General features: G+C 34.8%; 1 protein-coding gene across 2 annotated transcripts in view; it reads left to right on the top strand.

The window, feature by feature from the left end:
• Window positions 1–26,884, top strand: part of LOC150085605 (uncharacterized) — a 400,641-nt gene that overhangs the window by 293,515 nt on the left and 80,242 nt on the right. For both annotated transcript variants that reach the window (XM_090373388.1, XM_090373387.1), the window contains exon 8: window positions 9,741–9,943. In XM_090373388.1, coding sequence (XP_090229514.1) covers window positions 9,741–9,943 — 203 coding nt within the window. The remainder of the gene's footprint in view (window positions 1–9,740; window positions 9,944–26,884) is intronic.

The following is a 26,884-nucleotide window of genomic DNA, read 5'->3' as shown; positions in this document are numbered from 1 at the left end:
ATAATAGCCTTTGCTGCTAATGCACCAGAAAAATCTTATACCAAACCAATCTACATCTTGTTGCAGTAGCATACCCTGATTACTGGGATTAACTATCCTGCCAACCTTTGTATCATCTGCAAGAACATAAAGCTTAATATACCTTCATCAATGTCATTAATAAATATAGAGACCAACAATGATCACAGCACTGAACTCTGCAGGACTCCATAAATAGCATTTTATGCAATAGTATTAAAAGTGTTCCTGAAATCTTAACTATATATAAACCCCAGGGGATCACATTTGGTGAGTATGGGCTTGGCACACCCAGGGTCCTCAGCTGGATATTATCATTCTTCTCTTTCTCTCTTAGGGTAACTCGGGACGGGAATTGTGTTTGGCTGGTGCAGCATAAGCCTTAGGCTTCCTTGCACCATATAGCTAATAATAATAATATATGAAGTCAAAATTATTTTTTGCATCCAGTTCATTTGTTGCTATGTCATAGTGTCCAATCAGATTGGTTAGACAAGATCAGCACGTGCACAAATCCATTCTGGGACTGCAGTATAACTCCATTCCTGTCTAGATGATCTTGCATTAATTCTTTAATCTACACCTCCATTATTTTCCCGAAAGCCTTGCTAATAGGTCTGTAATTTGTGTAATCCAATGTCTAAAGTAAAATCAAATGTATCCCCAATTTGTGAATTGGGGATACATTTGCAAATCTCCAGTCCGCATGGACCTCAACTGAATCCAGAATGCTCTCATATTCATGCTTTAAAGATTGCTTATATCTTTTACTGCCTCCTTTAATATAACTGGATGGATCTCATCCACCTCAGATGCCTTTTTTACATTAAGCTTAAACAATTTCTTCCTCAGTTTCCTCTTAGTTATTACAAAATCATTCAGCCCTCGGTTAGAATATGATCCATTTCTGGCATCCCCATCCCTAAAAAAATTCCTTGTGTGTGAAAGTACATGCAAAATACCCATTCATTTTATTTGCAGCCTGAGCAGGATCATCAACAGTTAATCCATTCATATCTAGTAGACCATTGTGATTCAACCCCTTTCTTCTACTGTTTACATGAGTAAAGAAATGTTTGCTTCTCCTCTTTGTGATCTTTGCCAGAGACTTATTCTTATTTGCCTTAGCTTACCTGACCTCTTTTGTGACTTGATTGCAGCCTAGTTTATATATACTCTAAGGCGGTGTTTCCCAACGTGGGTCCCACGCCCCACATGGGGGGAAATTTGGTTGTTCAGGGGGGCAATTTGAAAATTGCTCGTCTAGAGTTTAAAACAACCGTCTACTATAATTTAACTTGTACAAAGGAAGAATTGTTGGTATGTCAATTTGAAATAAGCATTCGTTAAATGTTGTACTTTCTATAGAGCCGTACTTGAAACTTTGGAGTAATATCAACTACAGTTTGCTTGGAGAGTATTGCTTACTATGCCTAGTGAAGGAATAGTACCTACTGTATTGGACGATTGCTTATGGCATTCGCAATGCACAAGCAAAGTGGTTGTCTACTGTAGCCTACCCTACAGCAAACTCAGCATGTTATATCAAATAGGGAATTCCTTTCATACAAACGCTCGTTTGGGCGTCGTGACTGTACATTTGGATAGGTTCGGCGATCTCAGATTAAAATAAAAAATTACTTTGTCCGCGCACAGAATTATTAATGAAGAACTGTGATACAAAATGGTATCAATTTGTCGTATATGTATATTTCTGTGGTCTCAGTAAATAAGCAAATAAGTCCAAAAACTCGAATTTGCAGGAGAGGAAAAATAAACTTCACATTCTCATATAAACATGCATATATTCGAATATACAAATATTTATTATTCACGCTAAAACTACAATAACGAAGATATCTGCATGTCACATAATAGTAAATAATAAATATTTTATTATAGTGCACTTATCTCATTTTTGACAACTTAGACTTATCTGCTTGTTCACAGAGACCACAGATTTAATAGCCCGAATTCAGTAATTTGTGTGATTTATTCATTCAAAAAAAGCATACTAATAATTAATTTTGATATATTAAAATAAAATTAAATTAACTTTAATGCATAGTTTATTTTTAGTTTTTGATTTATCTTATATTTATTTCTTTCAGTTGCGCAGTAAAATGAGTAGTGCAAGTACAAAAAAAGTTCGTCAGTATTCAGAGGAATACTTAAAATTTGGTTTCATACCCGCTGTCCACGATCAAAGGTCACCTTTTTGTCTTTTATGCCAACAATGCTTGACTCAATGAAGCGAGGTCGTCTTGAGGTGCATTTGAAGGCGAAACATAATGCTCATGTAAATTCAGATTTAAATTACTTTCAAACTTTAAAGAAGAATTTTGAAAAAAGAGCAACATTAAAGTCTCTGTTTATTGCTCATACTGCAACTGTCAATCGTACTCTTGAGGCTAGTTATGAAATTTCTTTACTCATTGCTAAATCTGGGAAAAATCATACTATAGGAGAGAATCTAATCAAACCATCAATATCAGCATTTCTTAAAACAGTTCTGGAAAAGGATGACAAAGACGTGAAAGCTATGCCACTCAATAACAATACTGTTAGCAGAAGAATAGATGAAATGAGTGAAGATAGCCAGAATTTAAAACAAATACACCAACCGTTTAAATATAGTGGTTTAATATTGAAAACTATAAAATGTACCAAACGATACTGTACTGTAAAATAATATATGCAAAAAAACTAATTTACAAAATAAAATGTATGATAAAATTTTTAAAATATACAATAAAATATAGATAAAAGTATTTAAAATACAATAAAATTAAAAGCGATAAAACATTGACTGAAGCTTTCGGGGGCTTCCGCCTCCTTTCTCAACAACAATGATGTTTAAGCAACACATTCTTAAGTAACAGGTTCACAGCACACGTGGCTGACCAGGCGCATACTCAATATTTCTTCCATGTGAACCAGAACCGAAAGCGGCCCGGGGGTGTGGAAATATAAAACGCTCGTCTTTTTCAAGGACCACAGCCTCCAGCAGGGGGGTGAAAACAAACACCCCTGTCCCTATGAGTGAAGATATGGTAGCCTAAATAAGTTTAAGGCTCAGCTGGACAGGTATTTTGAACAAACAGAGGGGTGAAGTGGAAGTGGGTTTTTTTTTTTTTTTTTTTTGGCTGATGCTGCATAAGCTTGCTTTCTTGCATCAAATGCCTCTACTAATGCTAATAATGCTAATGCTATATTGAAATACAACTTGGAAAGCTGAAAACAAGAAAATTCTCAGTGCAAATGGATGAATCAACTTTGAGAGACAGTGAAGCCGTACTGATAACTTATATAAGATATACTGATAAAGGTAATTTTGCTGAAGAAATGTTATTCTGTAAATCATTAGAGAGCACCACTACCTCCAAAGATATATATAATAAGCTAAAAAATTACTTAGATGACAATAATATACCAATGAAAAATATAACATCTTGTGCTGCAGTGGTGCTCCTAATATGATGGGCAAGAAAAATGGCTGCTTAAAATTGATGAAAGATGAGACTCCAGAAATGCTTCTTGTGCATTGTGTTATTCATAGGGAAAACTTGGTGGCTAAAAATATTTCGCTTGTTCTTAATGAAGTACTAAAATCAGTTATAAAGTGTGTCAATGCTATTAAAGCTAATGCCAAATGTGAGTGTCTCTTCAAGCTTTTTTGTGAAGAACAAAATGCAGACCATGTGAGACTTTTACTTCCCATTGAAGTAAGGTAGCTCTCGAAAGGGAACTGCTTGAAAAGATTTATGGAACTATTTGATACTATTAGTGACTTTTTAAGTGACAAACTTGAAATGAAGCATCTGTTAATGGTCAATGGTAAAGCATTTGTGAGTTATATAGCTGATATCTTTGAAAAACTAAATATATTAAATAAACAACTTCAAGGAACAAATAAAACTCTCGTCGATGCAAAAGCGAAGACATTTGGTTTCATTGCATTTATTGAATTATGTCAAAAATATATTTGTAACAAAAATTTTGAACAGTTTCGTTGGCTGCAAAAATGTGAAGTGACTGATACCACCGTACTTGTTATTGTGGATTATCTGAAAATTCTGTCCGCTGATTTAAAAGAAAGGTTTTCTGATTTAAAACAAATTGATTTTCCAATCTGGATGATGCAACCAATGTTAGTGGATTTGTCTGATGTATCAACGCAGTACCAAGAAGAACTCTCGGAAATGCAAAATGATGAGTCACTTAAAACTTTATTCAATATAAAAGAAGCGATGGCATGGCTTTGTGATGAAACAGAAATTAAATACTCAAATTCAACCAACTTTGCAAGAGAGCTATTGGTACCTATCTTCATATTTAGCTGAATGTGGATTTAGTGCCATAAATGATTTGTTACTAAAGAAAAGAAATCGACTGGATATCACAAAACGGGGAGACTTGAGACTGAAGCTGACTAAATTGGAGCCCAATATAAAATCTCTCTACGGCAAGAATCAAGCACAAGGGTCTCACTAAATGTAGTGCACTCATCTAGAAGTGACTTCACGTGGAATGTTGAAATTATTAAACAATTAAATAATAATTACTAAAAATTAAAATATTATAGAAAAATCTTTCATATAAATTATTTTGTACTTGAATTTTAGTTGTCTATTATATGTTTTGAAAATTTACTTACTGTTTTTTCTTAATAATTTCCTAATGATTTCTTCCTAAAACAGTCTTGTGTCCTGAACAAGTTGTAATCAGGCTTCATTTAGGGAATAATTCAATTTTTGAATATAAAAAATATGTATGTGTTACATAGGGGGCATCAGAATTTTAGAAAGACTTAAGTGGGGCATGGTAAAAAAAAGGTTGGGAAACACTGCTCTAAGGCATCTTTATCACTTGATAATTTATATGCATTCTGTGCAGTTTTCTTCTTTTCCACAAGTTCATCTGACATCCATTTAGGTCTGTGCCTCAAACTGCATCTCTTAGTTTGTACGAAAGCCAACTTCATCAGTTGGTCCCACTGCATGGAATTTAAATATTGTCTGAGACCACTGTAGTTACTTTTTATGAAACCAAAAGCCCTTGACCTTGACATTTGCTACATATGTAAGTAAATCTCACATGAATACATTATGATCACAGTCACTTGATGGTTCTTTTAGCAGCAGATTCTTATTGCAAGAAGGGTCACTGCTGATAATGAAGTCAGGATTGTTGCTTTCACTTGTTGTCTCCCTAATATATGTAGGAAACTATCATCCAATAAATCAGCAAAAGTCTTGCTAATGTGCGAGTGAAACCCTGAAGTCCAGTCAATATCTGGAAAGCTATAGTTCCAAATTATAAGATATTCTGATTTACTGGCAAATTCTCTTTGTCTGTACAGTTGTTTATTATACTCACACTAATCTACAGGAAAAGGGAAACATAGGTAGTCTGTTTCGTTTTCTCTTATTTATTATTACCTTTTTAAATTTTCTTATTATTACTTTATTTATTTATTGTTATTTTATTTTTTATTATTTCTTTTTTTTTTTTTTTTGGCTGGTGCAGCATAAGCCATAGACTTCCTTGCACCATGTTGCCATTACTAATACTAATCACAATCATTAGCTTTAACACACCCCTACCTTCAATTTAGTTTTCAAATTCACTTCTAACCCATGTCCACTGAATGCATTGCCTCAGCTTTTATGTGCTGCTTAACTAATAGCATACCCCCCCACATGCCCCTTCTATACACATTGCTAGACAATGTTTATAGAAGGCTTAATGTGGATTTATTGTCTAGCAATAAATCCACAAAAGTCTAGCAAGACTATTATTGGATGCTTGTTTTCTACAGCAGCATGTTAGAGAGGCAACCAGAGAGAGTAATACTCTTGGTCTGCTTATCAGCAGCGATTATTCGTGCATTAAGAATTTGCAGATAAACCAGTAGGTAGCAGTGATCATTATGCTGATGTGGGATTTACTTAAAGATATTACTACCATTAGTGGTAAACGGAAGGGTTTTTGCTTCTGTAAAGGTGACTACAGTAGTCTCAGAGGGTTTTTAAATTGTATACAGTGGGAACAACTGATGATGTTACCCGCAGCAAATTCTAAATGGGAAGCATTCAAAGAAGTAATCGTGGATGCTACTAGGCTTTTCATACCGATTAAGAAATACTGTTCAAGGTTTAGGCCTAAATGGATGTCGGATGAGCTAATGAGATTTGTGGCAGAAAAGAAAAATCCATGGGATGCATATAAATTATCAGGCAACACAGAAGTCTATGACAGTCACAAGCTAGCCTGTAGTAATCAAGTTACAAAGGAAGTTAGGCAAGTTAAGGCAGATTATGAGAAATCTTTGGCAAAAGATGGTAAGAAAAACAGCAAGGACTTCTTTAGTTATATAAACCTAGAAGGAAGGGGATGAATCAGATTGGTCCAGTTGATATTGATGGTTTGCCTGTTGATAATCCTGTCTAGAAAGCTGATAATCTGAATGAGTAGTTGCATCTACATTTACACACGAGGAATTATTAAAGGAAGAAAAAGCTGGAAATTTATTAAACCGTAACTGGGTGCTTAATGATTTTGCAATAACTGAGAGCAGAGGAGAGGAGCAGTTGTTGAAGTTAAACATAAGAAAGGTACCTGAGGTAGATGGGATCTACCCAGTTACATTAAAGGAAGTGGTCAAAGGAAGTATGCAAACCCTTAGCCATAATTATGAGAGCATCCTTGGACACAGAGGAAGTCCCCAAGGACTGGAGATGTGCAAATGTATCCCCAATTCACAAAGGGGGGGGATCTAAGGGTGACACGAGTAATTACAGACCAGTTAGTTTAACTTCTGTTCTCGGAAAAATAATGGAGTCACTGGTTAAAGATGCATTGCAGGATCATCTATACAAGACTGCAGTAATAATTTAGACACAGCATGAGTTTGTATATAACTGGATAGGTCTGTATATAACTGGATAGATCCCATCCACCCCAGGTGCCTTTCTTATGTTTAACTTCAACAATTTCTCCTCCCCTTTGCTCTCAATTATTACAAAATCATTAAGCACCCTGTTACAGTTTGATAAACTTCTGGAATTTTCCTCCCTTAATGCACCATCGATCAAACGGCAGAGATGATGCTCAACTCTAACCATGATCCACTCCTGTTGCTATTTGAACTCCTGACCGATTGCCATCCTCTTAATCAGCCTACCAAAACTGTCCTGCATCAGCCCAACATTCCTGGACATACTGAGATGCATCGGGGTAGCCTCGCTTATTCCCTGGTCGATCCTTGAGTTATGCAATGTTGAGCTAGCTGTTATCCTTCTTACCAAATGGATTGTCTCTGTGACAAGCTGTTCTGCCACAAGAAAGGTCACAATCTCTCCACACTCTAAAGCATGGTGGTCCCATAACCTGAAGAAGCACTTCAACCTTAAGCAACATCTGCACAAACTGTGGAAGTAGTCTCAGAGTGATAAAGACAGGATTGCCTACTTGAGAGCTCGAGTAGAGTTTAACTGCCAGAAATCCAGTGATCAATTCGTATTTTGACAGGGCCATATGCACTGGGAGAGTGCCTTATAAGGATACTCCTTCAGGTTCCCCCACAACTTTATCCCCAAAGCTGGCTTGATTACATGAGCAGGTTTACCACTATTTTCAATCAAGATGATCAGCTCTACTGCCAACATCTGACACCAACTTTGATCTGCTGACTACCATATTAATATCAAGCCAAGAGCTGATTACTGACATAAACTCACTGCCAGCAACTGCTACTACTGGACCTGATGGGATCCCTCAATTTATGCTCAAGAGCCTAAGTCCTTATATATTACAAGCTCTGTTGCATATTTTTAACTCAGTGCTCTCTAACCGCTGCATCCCATATCAATGGAAGAAATACCTGGTCAAGTCAGGGCCAAAAATTTGAACTCCATCACAGGTGAAACAGTACAGGCTAATCTCAAACTCATCCTGCCTATTGAAGCTGCTAGAGAAAATACTGCTGCCAATCCTCACCAAGCAGATCCTACCAAATAACCCCACACAAATTCACTATGCACTTTCACACAGATCAACTGTGACCAATCTTCTAGAAACTACCAACAGAATCATCACAGCCTTAGAGAATAGAGAAGAACTAGCAGCCACCTATAGACATCAAATCTGCATTCAATGCCGTGCACATCCCATCTCTCCTGAAGATGTTTAAGATGGACATAAAAAAAGAGACCTGGGGTCTATGCAGTTATATTAAGGGAGGTAGCAAAGGAAGCAAGCAAACACTCAGCCATAATTATGAGAGCATCCTTGCATTCAGTCAGGGGTGGTCCTTATGGACTGGAGATGTGGAAATGTATTCCCAATTCATAAAGTGGAATCAAAAGGTGACACATGTAAATGCAGATCTATTAGCTTAATGTCTGCTCCAGAGAAAATAATGGAATCGCTTGTTAAAGGGCAATCTTGTCTAATCGATCTGGTAGGTTACTATGATGCAGTGACCAAGGAATTGAATGAAAATAATAATTTTGACATTACATGTATATTTGGATTTCAGGAAGGCTTTTGATGCTGTTGCACAAACTGGAGCAAGGTGGTTTTAAGGCCAAGTTAAGTGGAAGAAGACAGAGAGTGGCTATCAATGGGCACTGCTCTTCATGGACTAATGTTATTAGTGGAGTTCCTCAGAGTTCATTGCCATTATTGTTTTCAATATTTATCAATGATATTGATGAAGGTTATATCAGGCTTAACGTCTCAGTTTCCAGATGATACAAAGGTTGGCAGAGTGGTTAATGACAGTCATCAGGTTGAGCTACTGCAAGATCTAGGAAAATTGGTTTGATGGGCTTAAAAAAAAATGGCAGTTGAGGTTTAAAAATTGACAAATAAAGCTAATGTATACGTGTAACAGTAACTCCAGAATAACTAATCATCTGTGTGGTACTAATCTCAGGGTAGTGGAGAATGAAAAAGACCTAGGGATAATTATGCAGTCAGATATGAAATTTGATTCTCAAATTTCTCTTTGATTCTCTTTGAGACATGCTGCCTGGACACCTCATGGGGTTTTTTCAATATAGAGAAACTTTTAACAGAGATGAAGTGATTATCCCTTTGTATAAGGCCATGGTTAGGCCACATCTTGAGTACTGTGTACAGGTCTGGAGGCCTCACTTTACGAAAGATGTAGATCTGCTGGAATGGATGCAGAGTAGGGTAACCAGACTGGTAAAGGGAACAAAAAGGGGCTCTTACCCAGAAAGGTTTTAGTTCTGCAAATTGCATCATCTCATGACGAAGCACATGTGGGGAGATCTGATCGAGGTGTTTAAAGCCTTGACTGGATTGAGTAGGCTGAATGTTAATGGCATTCTTCTGCATGCTGAGACTACACACATGAGGGGACATAAATTCAAGTTTAGCAAAAATGGTTACAGGATAGCTGCATGGAAGTTTGCCTTCATCCAGTGGATGGTTGGTTGTTAGAACAAGCTTCCATCTGTTGTTGTGGAAATGGATGGGTTGAATAAATTCAAGGAAGAACTAGACAAATTCTTGGAGGGTACAGATGGGTGAACTGTGTAGGGTTTTTTTTTTTTTTTGGCTGATGTAAGCCTGGTTTCGTGTATCATTTGCTACTACTACTGTCAAGCTGTCATTGCACAGTGTACATAATATCAAGTAACCTATATTATAACAAGTACTTGATTCTACTTTTTTTTTGTTGATTGTAGGTGTCAAGTATGTGGAAAAAAATTTGCTCAAAATGGCATATTACAAACCCATATGGCCATGCATTTAGATCAGAAATCTCACCTCTGTGAGCATTGTGGTAAATCTTTTCGTCAGAAGTCCCAACTTCGTCTTCATATGCTTCGGCATGAAGGTGTTAGGAAATATGTTTGTCTCTCTTGCCCAGCCAGGTTTCTTACAAAAGGTAAGAAATTATTATGTGCTTTTTTTTAAAATTATATTCTTTTATTAATTTTGGTGAAATGAATTTCACCATGAATTTCACCAGTATATTTCTTATAGCATTAAAAAGTATTGTAGTGTAATATTTTTATTACTACCGGCAGAAATTGTATTATCATATACGATTTTTATTTAAACATCAAGAAATAAACCATTCTAGCACTAGTGTGTGTGTGTGTGTAATAGCAGTATTGGTTATTACAGCTGCTAAAATTATCAAAATAACTGAACACTCAGTTAACAATATTTGTGATTATATTGTAAGCCATTATTTGTCTGGAGAGTTTATTTAAAAGAATTATTTTTTAATGCGTAAAAATTGTTACATTAAAAATATTCAAAACTATTTACAAAGTCCAAAATTACTAAAATATAATTACAAAAAAAAAAGTAGTCTTTTTTTTTTTTTTTTTTTTTTTTAAGTTAAACATAACAAAAGATTAGAATGTCCAAATTATGCAAGAGAGTGAATTTTTACTACATGTGCAAAAAAAAAGAGAAGAGGGTGATCAGAACTCATTCTGTGAAATGCTCATCTGTTAATGCAGCTCTTAAATTAATATGCCTTAGTCAATGACAAAATAGTCCCTTCACTACGACAGTGTGCCATATCACAGCTGTCCAGCAATTTTTGACAAACAGAAATTCTCATCATGCTGCACCAGTCAGTTTGGCACCATGTGACTTTTTGCTCATCCCGTAATTAAAACAGGGCATGAAATTAAATGAAATGACTTGTGTCTATTTATGAAATCTAGTCAAACATGATGGACCACCTAAAAGCATTCCCAAAAGAAGACTTCAGAAATGTTTGATCAGTGGCAGGCATGATGGAAGTAGTATATGGTTGCAGAAGGAAAATGTTAACAATATGTTAATATTTTTATATGGAAAATATTGAAGAATATTAACAATGTAAACATTTATCATTGAATAAAATTGATATTTTGTAGCATTCACCAACTTTTTTGATCAAACCTTGTACATATTATCAGGACAAAATGCTGGGAGGGATCCAGAATCAGAGTACAGTGTTATATAATTTTATATTTCTCATGGATTTTTATATAAATGATGCTCAATTTCAAAACCACAGGTTATCTTAAAGGAAACATAGAGACAATACACAGCATTACGGAGACTTGCATTATGAGTTCCAGTCCAAATTTGAAAGAGAGGGGTAAACATACCACACTGCTGAGATTTGCATTTATCACATATTGACACTATGGTATTTGCAGTACCCATGTTGACTTATTATATTTATTTTTCTTTGATAGAATTTCCAAGTCTTCTCACAGTGAACTTCTAAGATGTTGATTTTGGAAAAAAGCTTTACAGAACTTTATTATAGAACAATTAGTGAATAGCTAAGTGGTCATCATTTTTGTGTGTAGAGGAAGTGGTGAGTTAAAGAACCAATAATGACAGGAATACAAACTCAAGACTCCACAAAACATAGCTGGATACTTTTTTCCGCTCACCTCACTATCCCAGGTTTAATTGATCATTTTTAGTAATTGCTATGCTCCATTTTTAGAAAATTATACAGTAGTAAAGAGGTATTACTGATCACAAAAAAATAATAAAATAAATGAATAAAATCAATTAAACCATTCATATTTCAGACTGCAACAAAATTATGCAAAACCAGTAATGCAGTTGCACCTTGCTTGTATGGTTGTTCAGGGTGCTTGAAATGTCCCTAGTATTATTTATCTCCTGGTCATTTGAATTCTTCTGTCCTGAAACCATTATAGCACTTGTATATAAAATATTTAGGCTTTAACTTCTTTATACTGCTTTGCAACTCGCACCAAACTTATGAGTCATGAGGCTTCACAAGTCATAAATGATTTGCTAATCAAGATTACCAACTAGCAGAATGCCATTAAGTCTTGAAATAGGTCTGTCTTAAAATATGGTGACTTGAACTTCAAATGAATAGCAGAATGTTCTTTTTGTCAGCATTATTTCTTTAAAATTAGTTTTTTTCAAGGCAAATTGCAGTCAAGGAAATTGTTCTGGTTTGAGTATTAGGACTCTAATACTACTACTTCTGACTACCAGTTCTCAATTAATTTGTTTATATATTTGACAGATGACCTAACACATTAAAGGACATGGCTGTCCTCATTTTACTAATGTTAAACTGCATTAAACTACTAATTTCTATGCTACTTCCACATGTTTGGTATAATAGCAGATGAGTATTTGCACAATAAGAGAATGAAGCATTTTACTATGGTATTAATTTCACATAGTGTGAGGCTGATGCTCTGAATTGTCCCATTGTTGTACCTCTTCAAGTAAATAGTATTTCCTTCATGAGACGTAAATTGTTGCATGCCACTACGCACATATAGTCACTTTGAGGGTAATTGCCCTCTCATGTAGGTGCCTTCATGATAGGGTTATTGCTCCCTCATGTAGGCACCCTTTCACTGCAACACAGAAAACCTAGTGACAGTTAATTTGCGCTTATTAAAGATATGAAAAGGTATATCAAGTTTAAACTATTTTAGAGCTGAAATTTTAGGGCTTACTCAAGTTGAAAACTAGTAATTATATAAATTTTCATCAGCGATCAATGCCCTAATAAATAGTACAGAGTAAGAAGTCAACCTGGAGCATAAAGCTTGAACCTGTATGATCTAAAATAATCAAAACTTATGATAATTATTGTAATGGTAGTGTTTCCTTATCACAACACTGTTAGTGTTGTGTGTTTAGTTTTCAGCTTAATTTATACAGCTTCATAAGTCATAAATGATTTGCTAATCAAGGTTACCATGCTGTAAATGCTCATTGTAACTACAAGTCTTGCTTGTGTCACTTGTTATTTAGATATCCTGTACTTGAAATCTGGCATACTAATTTAATTTTGAGGCAAGATTCATATTTAGGCAAATATTAATATGTATAATATGAAACACACTTCGGAATATATAGACATAAATAAATATAAGATCAATATCATATCGCTATTAAAGGATTGTTAAATTATGCGATATTATATAAAACTAAACTTGCTTTCAATTCACATAGTCTGCTAATTGCTATCAAGGAAGAGCCAAACGCAGCTGATGTATATCAACCTACCCCAAACTAAAAGTAGGAAAAATTGGGCTTCATTGCTCTTACATTTTGAAATCTTAGATTTATAATTTATCCAATTTGGCTTATCACTTGCTTCTCTCCCTCACACTTTTGCATAGTAATTTAACAATTCGCTCACGATCCACTCATTGTTACTCCGGTTTTTAAGTACCGTTTTTTATATATATATATATATATATATATCAAAATTTTATATAAGGAGATTATTGAGTTAACCCGGTCCATGCATCGTTTGGAAAATCATCTTGTGTGTTTTCCTTTTGTTTATTGTTTTTAGAAACCCATCTATCATTCGCACCATGCTTACACCTGCCAGAAATTCATTATTCATACGGTTCTTAGCATATTCATTTATCACATTCCATTTTCCAGTGTATTTTAATTCTATCATAGTTTTAATGTACATGAGACAATTTTAATTGTTTTTTAACCTTGGATGTAAGCGTCTTCCTTTTAAAATTCATTCTCTCTTTTTGTTTCATTCTTCACATTTTTTTACATTGACACATTTTAATCGTTTTCTCCCAGACTTAGTCATTTCACAATACCTATTTTTGCTCATTCTTTCGAACAATATGAACAACCATTTATATTATTTGGTTCAGGAACATATAGGAATTACGTTAAAATACGAGATGCAGAAATTTCGTATTAGGTTTCTCAAATATCGTTAAAGTCTAACCTAATCCCCAAATTCGCCAGGGTTTCCCTCAGACAAAAGCTAGTAGGTATACAGAAATTAGCTTTTAAAGTGTCTCAACAAATAGTCAAGATGACATTAGATGGCAGAATTATTAGTAAGAATAAATACTTTAATCAACTACAAAACCTCCGAAATAAAGTTAAAAGATATTTACATTCTAACGATTGGAATTTCTTAAAGTCAGTTATTGAAATTAGAAAACAAGCATTAGAAAAAGAAATAAAAACTAGACACATAAACAAAATATGTCTAACTATGGCGAAGAATAGATTTGTCATTCGAACAGAGAGTAATACACGATCTTATAGTATTGAAAATACGACACATAATGTAGGGGTGGAAGGTATTAGTCATATTACACATGAGGCAATGGATTTAGTTACAGCATACAATGATATTATTTTGAAATGAGACAGATACGCAGGGAAATAATGCGAACCTTGGTGTTGTAAATTTATCCACTGTTCAAATAAATCTTCTAAGAAAAGGACTTAATTATAATCTGCCACCTACACAACTTCCAAAAAAAACAATAATAGTTGAATTTGAATATGGTTTAAGGAATACTAAAAAGGAGGGATTAATACAGCTGATAAATAATGTTATAAATAACTCTAAGGATCCTAATATACCCAAATTATCAAAGCAAGAAAGAATCAGATTACAAAACTTAAAGAAAAATGACATTATTATAATACAAAAAGTGGATAAAGGGACACGGTGGTTGTCTTAAATAAGGAGGATTACATTGAGAAATTGAAGAGTATCATATCCGATAATTCCACCTATCAATTGGAAAATAGAAGTACGTTCGATAACTTGATTAAACAGTTCAGTAATACTTTAACGGAATATAGAATAAAAAGATTATGTTACATTGGCGACATTAACAAATCTTAAAGCAAGAACTAACAATGTACCGACCTTGTTTGGACAAGTAAAGTTGCATAAAACGGGTTATCCGATTGTTTCCTACAAAAATTCAGCTTTTGCGCCTTTAGCATCTTATTTATATGAAATCATAAAACCGTTATGTCTTACATTAAAATTTAGCATAAAAAATTCCGATTCTCTTTTTAATACATTAAAAGATAAAAAGTTAGATAATGATGATAGATTTTTTTCCCTTGATGTTGTCTCATTGTATACTAATGTAGATGTTAAATATTTGCTCGACACATTATGGGATTTGATCAACAGTAATGCCATAATGTTAAATAAAACCAAGTCACCTATAGCCGAAATATTTAATTTAATCAGATTTATTATAGAGGCTAATTATATTGATTTTCAATCGGATATTTACAGATAAATTTTTGGCCTTCCGATGGGACTTAGTCTGAGTGGTTTAGTAGCTGAAATTTATCTCAATACTATTGAACAATTTCACTTAAATCCGTATATTCCCAGGTTAACATTTTATGGTAGGTATTTAGAATGATATCCTTGTTATTTCACATGAAAACAACGTAAATAATCTTATGAGTTCTTTTAATAATATACACACAAGACTTAAATTCACTTTGGAACAAGAAAAATCAGGTGCGAACTCTATAAACTTTCTTAACTTTACTTTAAGAAGGGTTAATGATAACATGCACTTTAAAATATATTGTAAATCTACTAATAAATAAATCTTCTAAGAAAAGGACTTAATTATAATCTGCCACCTACTAATACAGGGAAATTTTTACATTATTTGAGCTACCACCCTTGTATAAAAGGAGTATCATTTTCAACCAATTCACAATGAGTATAGATATAGTTCTACACAAGAAATCCTTAATGACAAACTCAGGGAATTTACAACAAGATTTTAAACAGGGGATATACACTAGGTATAATTAGGAACATTCAACGACAGGCGAAACTAAAATCCGAAACGGTTCTGGTGATTAAAACCACCACAAATAAATATTTTATTAAAGTTCCTTACGTACAACAATGGTATGAGCAGTTTATTAACATTTTTAAAAATACAGAATTCAAAATAGTTGCACAACCGATAAATTTCAGACAGTATTGAGGGCAAGGAAACCAACCTCAGTCTCTAACATGGAGCAAAACAATATTGTCTATAACATTGCTTGTGGGGAGTGCAACTCCTTTTACATCAGTTCTACCCAAAATTATCTTTCGATGCGTTTACAACAACACAAGCATCTGTGAAGGCGAAAAGGACAGGTGCATCTGAACTTTCACACCATTCAGGAGAACCACGTTTTTCTGTTTAACGAAGCTAAAGTAATAATAAATTCAAAGAAAGAATACATAAAACTGTTAATAGCTGAAACACTTGAAATGGAATTAAACCGTTTTATAAATGTACAGAGACCATATACTATTTCGGACTCGTGGACCTTCACACGCATGTGTAACTAGCACGATTCACATTGGTTAACGGTAATAATCTTGTCGCAATGCACCTATTTTAAAGTATAAGAGAGTGGATATTGTTTTAACTTGTTACTTCTTGTGAGCACAGTTTACAACAGAAATACCTGGTCATGTATTAAGAAGTTCATCCTAAGAACATTCTAATATGGTTTTAATTTAATATAATTTTAATACAGTTTGACAATTGTCTTCTCTTTCTGGTCTATCATTGCTGACTGGTTTAGTTTGGGGTTAGGTTGATGTGTATCGGCTGTGCTTGCTCTTCCTTGATAGCAGTTAGCAGACTATGTGAATTGAAGACAAGTTTAGTTTTATATAATATCACATAATTTAACAATCCTTTAATAGGGATATGTTCGCGTTTTAATACTTAAAGATTTTATATTACATTAACTGGATTAGGGTCAAGATTTCCTACAATAAAGGTATGATATTGATCTTATATTTAAACAAGAGTACTTAAAGTAGGAAAATTTTGGCTTCATTGCTCTTACATTTTGAAAGACAAATAAAAGAAAATAAGTTTTATCACCTGGGCAGTTATGTCACACTTCCTTCCACTTTTAACAAAAGCTATCCTAGCATTGCAGCTACATCTGATTTATTTAGAACGAATGATCTAATTTTTTTATATTTTAGCACGCGTTTTAGCTACAACCTTTCCTCATAAGCAACATTTCAGTTTAATGGAAAACAAACCAGATTATATGAAAATAAACATTGTTTCTTTCATTCTTTTAACTTTCCTAAAATAAATTACTAAATAGTTATCTGTATGCATTATTTACTTCTTAACTGATATTTTCCTCTTCGATTTGTGTGAATGTTAGTGAATATGTTGTTTTTTTGCTATGGATTTTCTAGTGGCTAGCTGTATTTAAAACATTTCGGACTCTTTTCATTCTATAAATCTTAATCCTCTGCTGCTTACATGGCACCTGACAGACATTTTTTTTTAATTTTATTTTTAAAAAAAATTTTTTTTTTTTTTTGAAAATCAAATTGCCCATCAATTATACAGTATTTTTTGTTTTCATTTTAATATACTGTGAATTACAAGTTTCCTTGGTGTTTAAAAGATTTCAGGTGAGCAATAATGTATTTCCGGTACTTGGTTCTCATGCTCCATGTGTCATCTGAGCTGCCAGGTGAGTGCTGTGTAATGTTGTTGTAGAGTTTTGATTTTGCTGGATTCACAGAAACTAAACACAAACAGCTAACAGAAATATAGATATGATGTTCGTTTGGTGTCTACCAGGTCTGTTTTAATAATTAAAGGAAAAAAGGCATCTCACAGATGCCATGCAAGCATATTTGTTCCATTTAGGGTGAGAAATAGTAGAGCATTAAAGGAATAATAAAATTAACATAAATTTCACAGTAGCCAAGTAAAACTCCATTTTCATAATTTTTCCCAATCAGCAAACTAACAAATTCATCTTTATGATTAACAAGACTGTAGATATCCTATACTTGAGAGAATGCATACAGTTCAAATAAGATAAGGTACACATTTTAGGCAAAAATGAATGTGTATGTTATAAAACAAACTTTGTAAATGAAACTAAGCTTGTGTCATCACACTTAGTTTTTATCATAGACAAATTCCTTCCAGCTTTAACAAAAACTATCTTAACATATAAATTCAACCACAACTAACTAACATGCACTATTTATATAATTTATTGGCGCCTCCGTAGCCAGGTGGGAAGGAGCAGCAGTGCGTAGCACACGCTTCTTGATTAGACCGGGGTTCGATCCCGTCACCACCAAATACGGAGGATGCGGAAAGGTCAAGGGAATGACCACCGCATATTCCCGGAGCAATATGGCCTTAGTTGCTAATGCTCCTAAAAAACAAACAAACAAACAAACTTATATAATTTACTTCTGATTTAATTAGAACATTCTCTGTTTGACTCAAACTACTATAGCATTATCTGTTGTTCCTGCCTTTGAAAACAGCTGTTATTATACCAGTATCTCCTCTCACCTGTAGCAGTGGAAGTCTCTATATGATATGGGCAGATTACTTTCTGTCACTTACCTTACCAATTCTTTCCTTTATCTGTGGTAGTAACTTGCCCAAAATACCACATTCCTGAAATTTATGTATTAATTTTTAATGCAGAACATTATCAGAAGTTTTACTTAAATCTAAGTATTAGATGTCAAAATTACTCTTTGTGCCAACTTTTTTTGTGACAATCTCATATAATAGCTAATCTGATTGGTTAGACATAACTCCCTTTTATAAAAACCATGTTTTGATTGCTTAATAAAATCTGTACCTATAAAGGTAATCATGCATTACTTCTTTAATTATTTCCATGGTACCAATGTCAGCTGCACAGGTCTATAATTAATTCACTGTTATTCACTTTACCTACCCCTTATTCACTTCATTCTTGGAACTACCTTTTTTGAATAGGAGAGATGTGTGTGCACATCTCTAGTCTGTAAGGGCATTCCCTAACTCTAAGGATGCTCTCATAATTATGGCTAATAGTTTGTATAGCTCTTTTGCTGCTTCTTTTAATATAATTGGTTAGATTCCATGAGCCTTATCTGCTTTATTTACTTTTAGCACTAAAAATCCGTAACATTTACAGCTGTCATAAAATCATTTAATTATCAAATATTAGCTGCACTTATGGTATTATTCCCATCTCTAAAACTTATTCATGTGTGAATATAAATGCAGAATACTCATTCACTTTGTCAGCCACCTGTACATGACCATTAATGGTTATGTTATTCACATTAAGTGGACCCATTATAATCTTCCCCTTTTTCTAGTGTTTACATCTTGGCATTTTCTAGTGTTAACATAAGCAAAGAATTATTTGCATTCTTAACCAAAGACTTCTCACAATATCCCTTATCCCATAAGTTACTCGATTACAGGCTAATTTATACTCACTGTAGATTCTCCATCACCCGAAAATTTATAATCATCTCATGCAATTTCCTTGTCTGCCACTAAATTTGTGATTTCATCTATCATCCATTTTGGTCTAAATAGGGATGGCAAATATGTTTTAGTTGGCAAGCCAAAATAAATAAATAAATAAAAAATATATATATATGAAAAATATTTTCAGGTATTCCTCATCAGGAGGTCTTCTGCTGGCAAAAAATGTGCAGTAATGTCAGCAAATATGTCAATCGAAGGTAATTTTCATGGGTGAAAAAGCCAAAAATATTACTTAAAAATTATAACAGTTTAAAAAATTAATTTTTTTTTCGTTCTTATGGCAAGCAGCCATATAACAAAACTTTATTAAACAAAACAAAACAAAACGAAACGAAACAAAACTTTATTAAACAAAACCGTAAACTTTATTATTTTGTTTTATAAAAACATATTCATCAGAATTAAATATTGTTAAGGATGATAAAGATGAGGGGGTTATGATAGTTATGCTTGAAGTTAAAAATAATTGCTTCCACATGTTAAAAATGACAGTACAGTCAGTCCTCGTATAACATATGTTTACACTACACGAATTCGATCATACACAATTTATAAATAGGGGAACGGTATCATATATAACACAAACCGAATTCGCTTATGCACGATTCACCTTTGTGTTTACAAGAATCACCCCAAATGAATGCAACATGATAGGAATGAAGAAAAGATTCTGAAAATTTATTTGTTTTTTATATCAGAAGGGGAAACACATTTCACCATAATAACGTAAAAACCCACACAATTTCAGCTATCATATTATCGCAGATGCAATTAGATCAAATTTACTACCTGTTTATAACAGATTCCACTAGCAGAAATGCAACTGGAAATTGTTTTTGTTGTTTTATGGTAGTGACCTCCAGAAATGTGCTTTAGTAAAATGTGAGCTAGTGAGGTGTTAATAGGTGTCTCTGTCTTTACGGTGTTGTTTATTCAGTTGCTGCACGCATGCAGCTTTGTTTATATATCAAGCGTGCCTCCCCATTTTAATAATTGTGCTTTATTCCCTAAAAATTAGTAAAATACTTAAAGGTGTGAAAAGGAAACGTACTGGTGAAGACACTAAAGATTCAGAGAGAAAAGGAAAGCAATATCGATAGACAGAGGTAGACTGGGTCAAAAATTCTTACCCGGGAAAATTTGTAGCGGCCTCATACTAGCGTTTATGGCCAAAATCACACCAGCCACCATCATCTTCTGGCCTCCGGCCCACCAGGGTTTCCCCAATAAGGCTTATGGCCAGTTCGCCTTTGTCAATAGAGAAAAAATATGAAATTATGAAATGCTTTGAACGAAATGAAAGAATATGTGCTATTGCATGTGCTACAGGCCTAAATGAGGCAGTGCTGAGAATTAGAAATAATGCAGTGAAAGTAAAAACAAATTTCATAGCAAGAACAACTCAGTGTGTGGGGTTTTTTTTTTTTTTTTTTGCGGATTTTTTTTTTTTATGGTTGATGCTATATAACTATATATGCTTGCTTTCTTGCATCATGTGCCTTTGCTAATGCTAGAACAAAGAATTGGAAGAGATGGAACCGCTGTCGTCTGTTTGGATAGAAGATCAAACAAAGAACAAGTTTGCTTACAATAGAAGCAAAAGCATTAGCAATATTTTATTACATAATAGTTGTAATAAAATACTTACGTATTTTATTATGATTATTTATTGTGTTTGGTAATGTTTTGTTACAAATGTGTGTTCAATCTTGGGTGGGCAGCACCTGACCCTGTTTTTCCCATAAGAGCTGTTATTTATATTATATGATTTTGCATTGCACGAGGGTTTCTAGGAACACAACTATTGTGCTATACGAGGACTTGACTGTACATTGTTGATTCTTCTTGTATTTCATATGTTTGTTATGTTAATACCTGTTTAGCTATTGTAGCTATATTATAATGTGAAATTAATATCACTAAGCATAAAAAGATAATAGTACTGTACTTACAGCTATAAGAGAAGTATGTTTAATCCCTTTTTGCTAGAGTTTTTATCTTCCAAAAATGGAATCCTATTTGAAAATGTGATTGCATTCATATTTTCCAATAGGATTAAGTTCACTGTGAACACTAACACTTTCTGGTGCAAAGACAAGCTCTGAGAGAGAGAGCACATGTGATTGCTACTGGCAAGAGAGATTATGGAGCAGTTTAATTAAATTAATAGTACAAATTAATATTAATATAACAAATGAATAGATTAAATTAATAGAACAAACTTATCTGTGAAAACATCTAAATCTCCCAAACACATCCTCATTCATTTCACAAATATACACATGGTCTTTCTAATCTCAGTGATGTCCACCTAGTCTACCAAACCCCCTGTACTTTTTCTGAGAGAATCCCAGTTTTCAGTTGATTCGAAAACTGGTGCTCATCTCAGTTGCCAGATCTTCTCAACTCCACTAATCACTTGGATCTCTTTGACTTCCTCTCTTTGAAACTTGACTTTCTCCAGTCTAACTTTTCTAACAGTGAGGTAATTTTCCTTGGTGATTTTAATGTTCACAACTCCAGCTGGCTTCCATTTGCTAGTCATATGAACCCAGCTGGTCAAGATGCTGAGGCTCTTGCAATTACTAATTACATTGCACAGATTGTTCATTTACCTACCAGAATACCAAACAATCCTAACCTTGCAGCCAATACGCTTGATCTTTTTTTTTTCACAAACAACCCTTCTAAGTACATGGCAGAGGTGAGTGGTCCTCTAAGCACCTTAGATCACAACTTGGTGATGGTCTATTTTCCAATGGAGCCTTTCTCTTATGGCCATTCTCAACATCAAGAATGCAAAATGGGATGATCTATACAATTACTTTTCTTCTTTTCCTGGGTCGGATTACTGTTTCAAATTTTCTGGTGTCAACATTTGCTCAGATTATTTCAGTAAAATTATACTTGTAGGGATGAAATCCTTTATTCCCCACCTCACCTTAAAATCTCATCTTTAATCTAAATCTTGGTCTTCCAATAAATTCCAATTAATGCTAAAGTTATTCAAGATAAGAATGTTGCATATTGGAAATGGCTTGCATCCAAATCTCCAGGTTCAGTTTCTGCCTACACCAAAGCTCACAACAGTTGTAAAGCAGTTATTTAGATATCAAACTAGAAATTCCAAACTAGATTTCAAACAGGCTAAGAGTAGAAAACTTGCTTCTTCTTCAAATGGTATTCAAGCATTCTGGTTTCTTTCCAGAGCTATTGGCTGCATCATTTGCCCACCTCTGTCAAAACCAGATGACTCTATTTCCACTTCAGCCAAAAGATAAAGGTGACCTTCTAGCATCCTACTTTTCTTTCAACTCATGTATTGATGATCTTGGTAAACCACCTCCTACAATTCCTGGTTCATTCCATTCAATACCTCCTGTGGTCTTCCATCAAAGAGATGTCAGAAGGATTTTGAATAATCTCAATGCTAAGAAAGCTCCAGGTCCTGGTGGTTCTCCACTTGTTCTTAAAACCTGTGCTCTTGAGCTTACTGTTGTTCTGTGTCATTTTTTTTCTCTTCCTTATTTCAAAGGTGTTTTCCCTTTCTGCTTAAAATTTGCTCATATCCAGTCAGTTTCTAAAAAGGGTGACAAATCCCTCCCATCCAATTATCATCCATTTCACTTACTTTTACTCTTTCTAAAGTAATGAAGAAATCAATTAACCGCTAAATCTTAAACTATCTAGAAACCTTATATCTGATCAATGATTGCCAGTATTTAATTCCATCAGTATCAATCCACTAGTGATATTCTGGCTTATGTTAACCATCTGTAGACAAATTCAATGGAAAAGTTTGGGGAAACTCAATCAGTTACCCTTGACATTTCAAAGGCTTTTGATTGTGCTTAACATAAAGGTCTTCTAAATAAGCTTCCATCTTATGGTTTGCAAACTGTTTTTTTTTTATTATTGGATATCCAGTTTTCTCTCTGACTGCTCACTGCAGGTGTAATGGTAGATTGCTCTGTCTTCTAATTTCTCCACTAATGCTAGTGTTTTTCCCCCTAGGTTCGGTACTTTCTCCCACTCTTGTATATAAATGACATTCTTCCATTGACCAGAAATCCTATCATCATCAGTTTTGCTGATGATGATAGGATTTCTGGAACCCATAACCGGAAACATCACTGTAAGTCGGTAGACGGCGCTGTTCATTAGTTCACGAGAGGGAAATTTTCTGGTTTACTCATTCAAGCAGTAGTCACCGCATGAAGAGCATGCATTGATATATGAACTGTGAGCTAGCAGATATGCACATAGTGAATGGATTGGCAGAGGGCAATGGACGAGCCGCTCAACGAATTTATGGAGAACGCTTCCCAGACAGACATGTACCAGACCACCGTTTGCGCATTTGCATCAAAATTTGTGCGATTATGGGTCATTTAGAGTTAACAAGAGAAGTGCGGACCGATCATATTCGACGCGAGCTCCCACCATGGAAGAAAGTGTGTTGAATGCCGTCCAGAATAATCCTACTACCAGCACACATGCCTCTGCCTTAGGAGCGTCTCCTTGCAGTGTACAGCATGTCTGACATGAAGATTCCTTACACCCCTTTCATCTCCAAAGGGTTCAGTTACTGCGCAGTGGTTTCTCCAAGAAAGTGTTCAAGACTTGAATTTTTCCAGCATATGTTTTGTTCACGGATGAGGCTTCAATCAGCACAATGCTCATGTGTGGGCTCACGACAACCCACACGGTGTGCACCCCCATGCGGCACAACATCACTTCGCAATAATTGTGTGGGCAGGTATGGGCGGTGACTGCTTAGTCGGCTCATACCTGTTACCATCCCGCATGAACTCCGCTAAACATCGGATCTTTCTTGAACAAGTTCTACCAGGGTTACTTGACGATGTTCCATCATATATGAGACACAATGTTTGGTTTCAACATGACGGGGCGCCTGCCCATTATGGAAGGTGTGTTCGTGACCATTTGAACAGGCGTTTTGGGTGTGCCGTGGTGGACCCGTTGCCTGGCCCCCACGCTCACCTGATTTATCGAGCCTTGATTTCTTTCTGTGAGGGGACCCTCAAATCTATCGTGTGTGAGTCGCCTGTGGAGATGGAAATGGATCTCATGGCGAGACTCATCTGCGCTGCTGCTACTGTCAAAGAAACTCCAGGTGTGTTTGACCGTGTCCGCAAATGCATGCTACGTCGGTGTCATGTATGCATCGGGTCTCATGGTGAAACCTTCGAGCATCTGTAACAAATGCATCCATCTCGTACTCCATTGTTAATATTATGTCAAATAAATGTTTGCCACTAATTACTGTCTTGTATCATTTCTGCTTCTTGTGCCTCTGCTACTACTTTCCCGTGATGTTTCCGGTTATAAGTTCCTATGCGATTTACATTCCTTTAGATGTTACCTACCTCCCCTAAACGTTTGAACCAATATTTTTGAGACGCCCTGTATATACCTAATTTGTTATATATAATAAATTATATATATATATATATATATATATATATATATATATATAATAGATAATAAAGGCACCTGGGGTGGATGGGATCTATCCAGTTATATTAAAGGAGGTGACAAAGGAAGTAAGCAAACGCTTACCATAATTATGAGAGCATCCTTGGACTCAAGAGAGGTCCCCATGGACAGGAGATATGCAAATGTATTCACAATTCACAAAAGAGGGGGATCAAAAGCTGATACGAATATTTACAGACCTGTTAGTTTAACTTCTGTTCCGGGGAAAATAATGAAGTCACTGGTTAAAAAAGCCTTGCAGGATCATCTAGACAAGACTGCAGTAATAATTCACACATAGCATGGGTTTGTTAAAGCAAAGTCTTGTCTGACAAATTTTATTGGATATTATGATGTGGTTACAAAGGAACTGAATGCAAAAAAATAATTTTGATATCATATACTTGGATTTCAGAAAAGCTTTTGATACTGTTGCACATGGAAGACTACCGAACAAATTGGAGCAGTATGGTATTAAGAGAAGGTGCTTACAATACATAAAAGGGTGCTTGAGTGGGATATGACAGAGAGTGGTAATCAATGGACTATGCTCTTCCCAGACTAATGTTATTAGTGGAGTCTCCAAAGTTCTGTGTTGAGTCCGCTGTTGTTTTGTATATTTATCAATGGTATTGATGGAGGTATATCAGGCTTAATGTCCAAGTATGCAGATGATACAAAGGTTGACAGGGTTGTTAATGACATCAACTGTTGGCAGTGTGCTACTGCAACAGGATCTAGAAAAGTTGGGCAGATGGGCTGAGAGGTGGCAACTGAAGTTTAACATTTACAAATGCAAAGTACAGTCGGTCCTCGTATAACACGTGTTTGCATTAGACGAATTCGATCATACACGATTTATAAATAGGGGAACGTTATCTTATATAACACGAACCGAATTCGCTTATGCACGATTCGCCTTTGTGTTTACAAGAAATGGCAGTCGAACGCGGAATCACCCCAACTGAACGCAACACGATAGGAATAAAGAAGATTCTGAAAATGTATTTATGTGTTTTATATCAGTGAAGGGGAAACACATTTCACCATAATAACGTAAAAACCAACACAATTCCAGCTATCGATATAATCGCAAATGCAATTAGATGGAGTTTACTACCAGTTTATAACAGGTTCCACTAGCAGAAACGCAACTGGAAATTGTTTTTATTGTTTTATGGTAGTAACCCCTAGAAATGTGCTTTAGTAAAATGTGAGGTGCTAATAGTGTATCTCTGCCTTTATGGTGTTGTTTATTCAGTTGCTACACCCGCGCAGCTTTGTTTATGTGTATCAAGCGTGCATCCTCGTTTTGTAATTGTGCTTTATTCCCTAAAAATGAGTAAAATACTTAAAAGGTGTTAAAAGGAAACGTCCTGGTGAAGACACTGCAGATTCAGAGAGAAAAAGAAAAGCAATATCGATAAACAGAGGCGGACTGGGTCAAAAATTCTTACCCGGGAAAATTTATAGTGGCCTCACACTACGGTTTATGGCCAAAATCACACCGGCCTCCGGCCCACCGTGGTTTCCCCCGTAAGGCTTATGGCCAGTCCGCTTCTGTCAATAGAGAAAAAATATGAAATTGTGAAACACTTTGAGTGAAATGAAAGACCATGTGATATTGCACGTGCTACAGACATAAATGAGGCAACGCCGAGAATTACAAAGAATACAGAGAAAATAAAAACAACTTTCATAGCGGGAACAACTCAAAGGGTAATTAAAATCCATTAGATTAAGACACAAAGAATTGGAAGAGATGGAACGGCTGTCATCTCTTTGGATAGAAAATCAAACAAAAAGCAAGTTTGCTTACGATAGAAGCAAAAGCATTAGCAATATTTTATTACGACTTACGTATTATAATTTATACTTACGTATTATAAAATACGTAAGTATTTTATTACGACTATTTTATTTCATATAATAAATTTTTTACGAATAAAATATGTATTTTATTCGTAAAAAATACTTTTTTAGTATTAAAAAATACTAAAAATACTTTATTATAATATAATATTATTTTTATTACGTATTTTAATCGTTATAAAATACGTAAGTATTTTATAACGATTAAAATTACCCGATTATTTATTGTGTTTGGTAATGTTTTGGTTCCAAATGTGTGTTCAATCTTGGGTGGTCGGCACCTAACCCCACTTTTCCCATAGGGCCTGTTGTTTATATTGCACGATTTTGCATTG

This window comes from Mastigoproctus giganteus, chromosome 5, assembly GCF_048544385.1.
Source record: "Mastigoproctus giganteus isolate SK-2022 chromosome 5, ASM4854438v1, whole genome shotgun sequence".
Taxonomy (NCBI): Eukaryota; Metazoa; Arthropoda; class Arachnida; order Uropygi; family Thelyphonidae; genus Mastigoproctus; species Mastigoproctus giganteus.
This window is presented reverse-complemented; position numbering and strand designations above follow the sequence as displayed.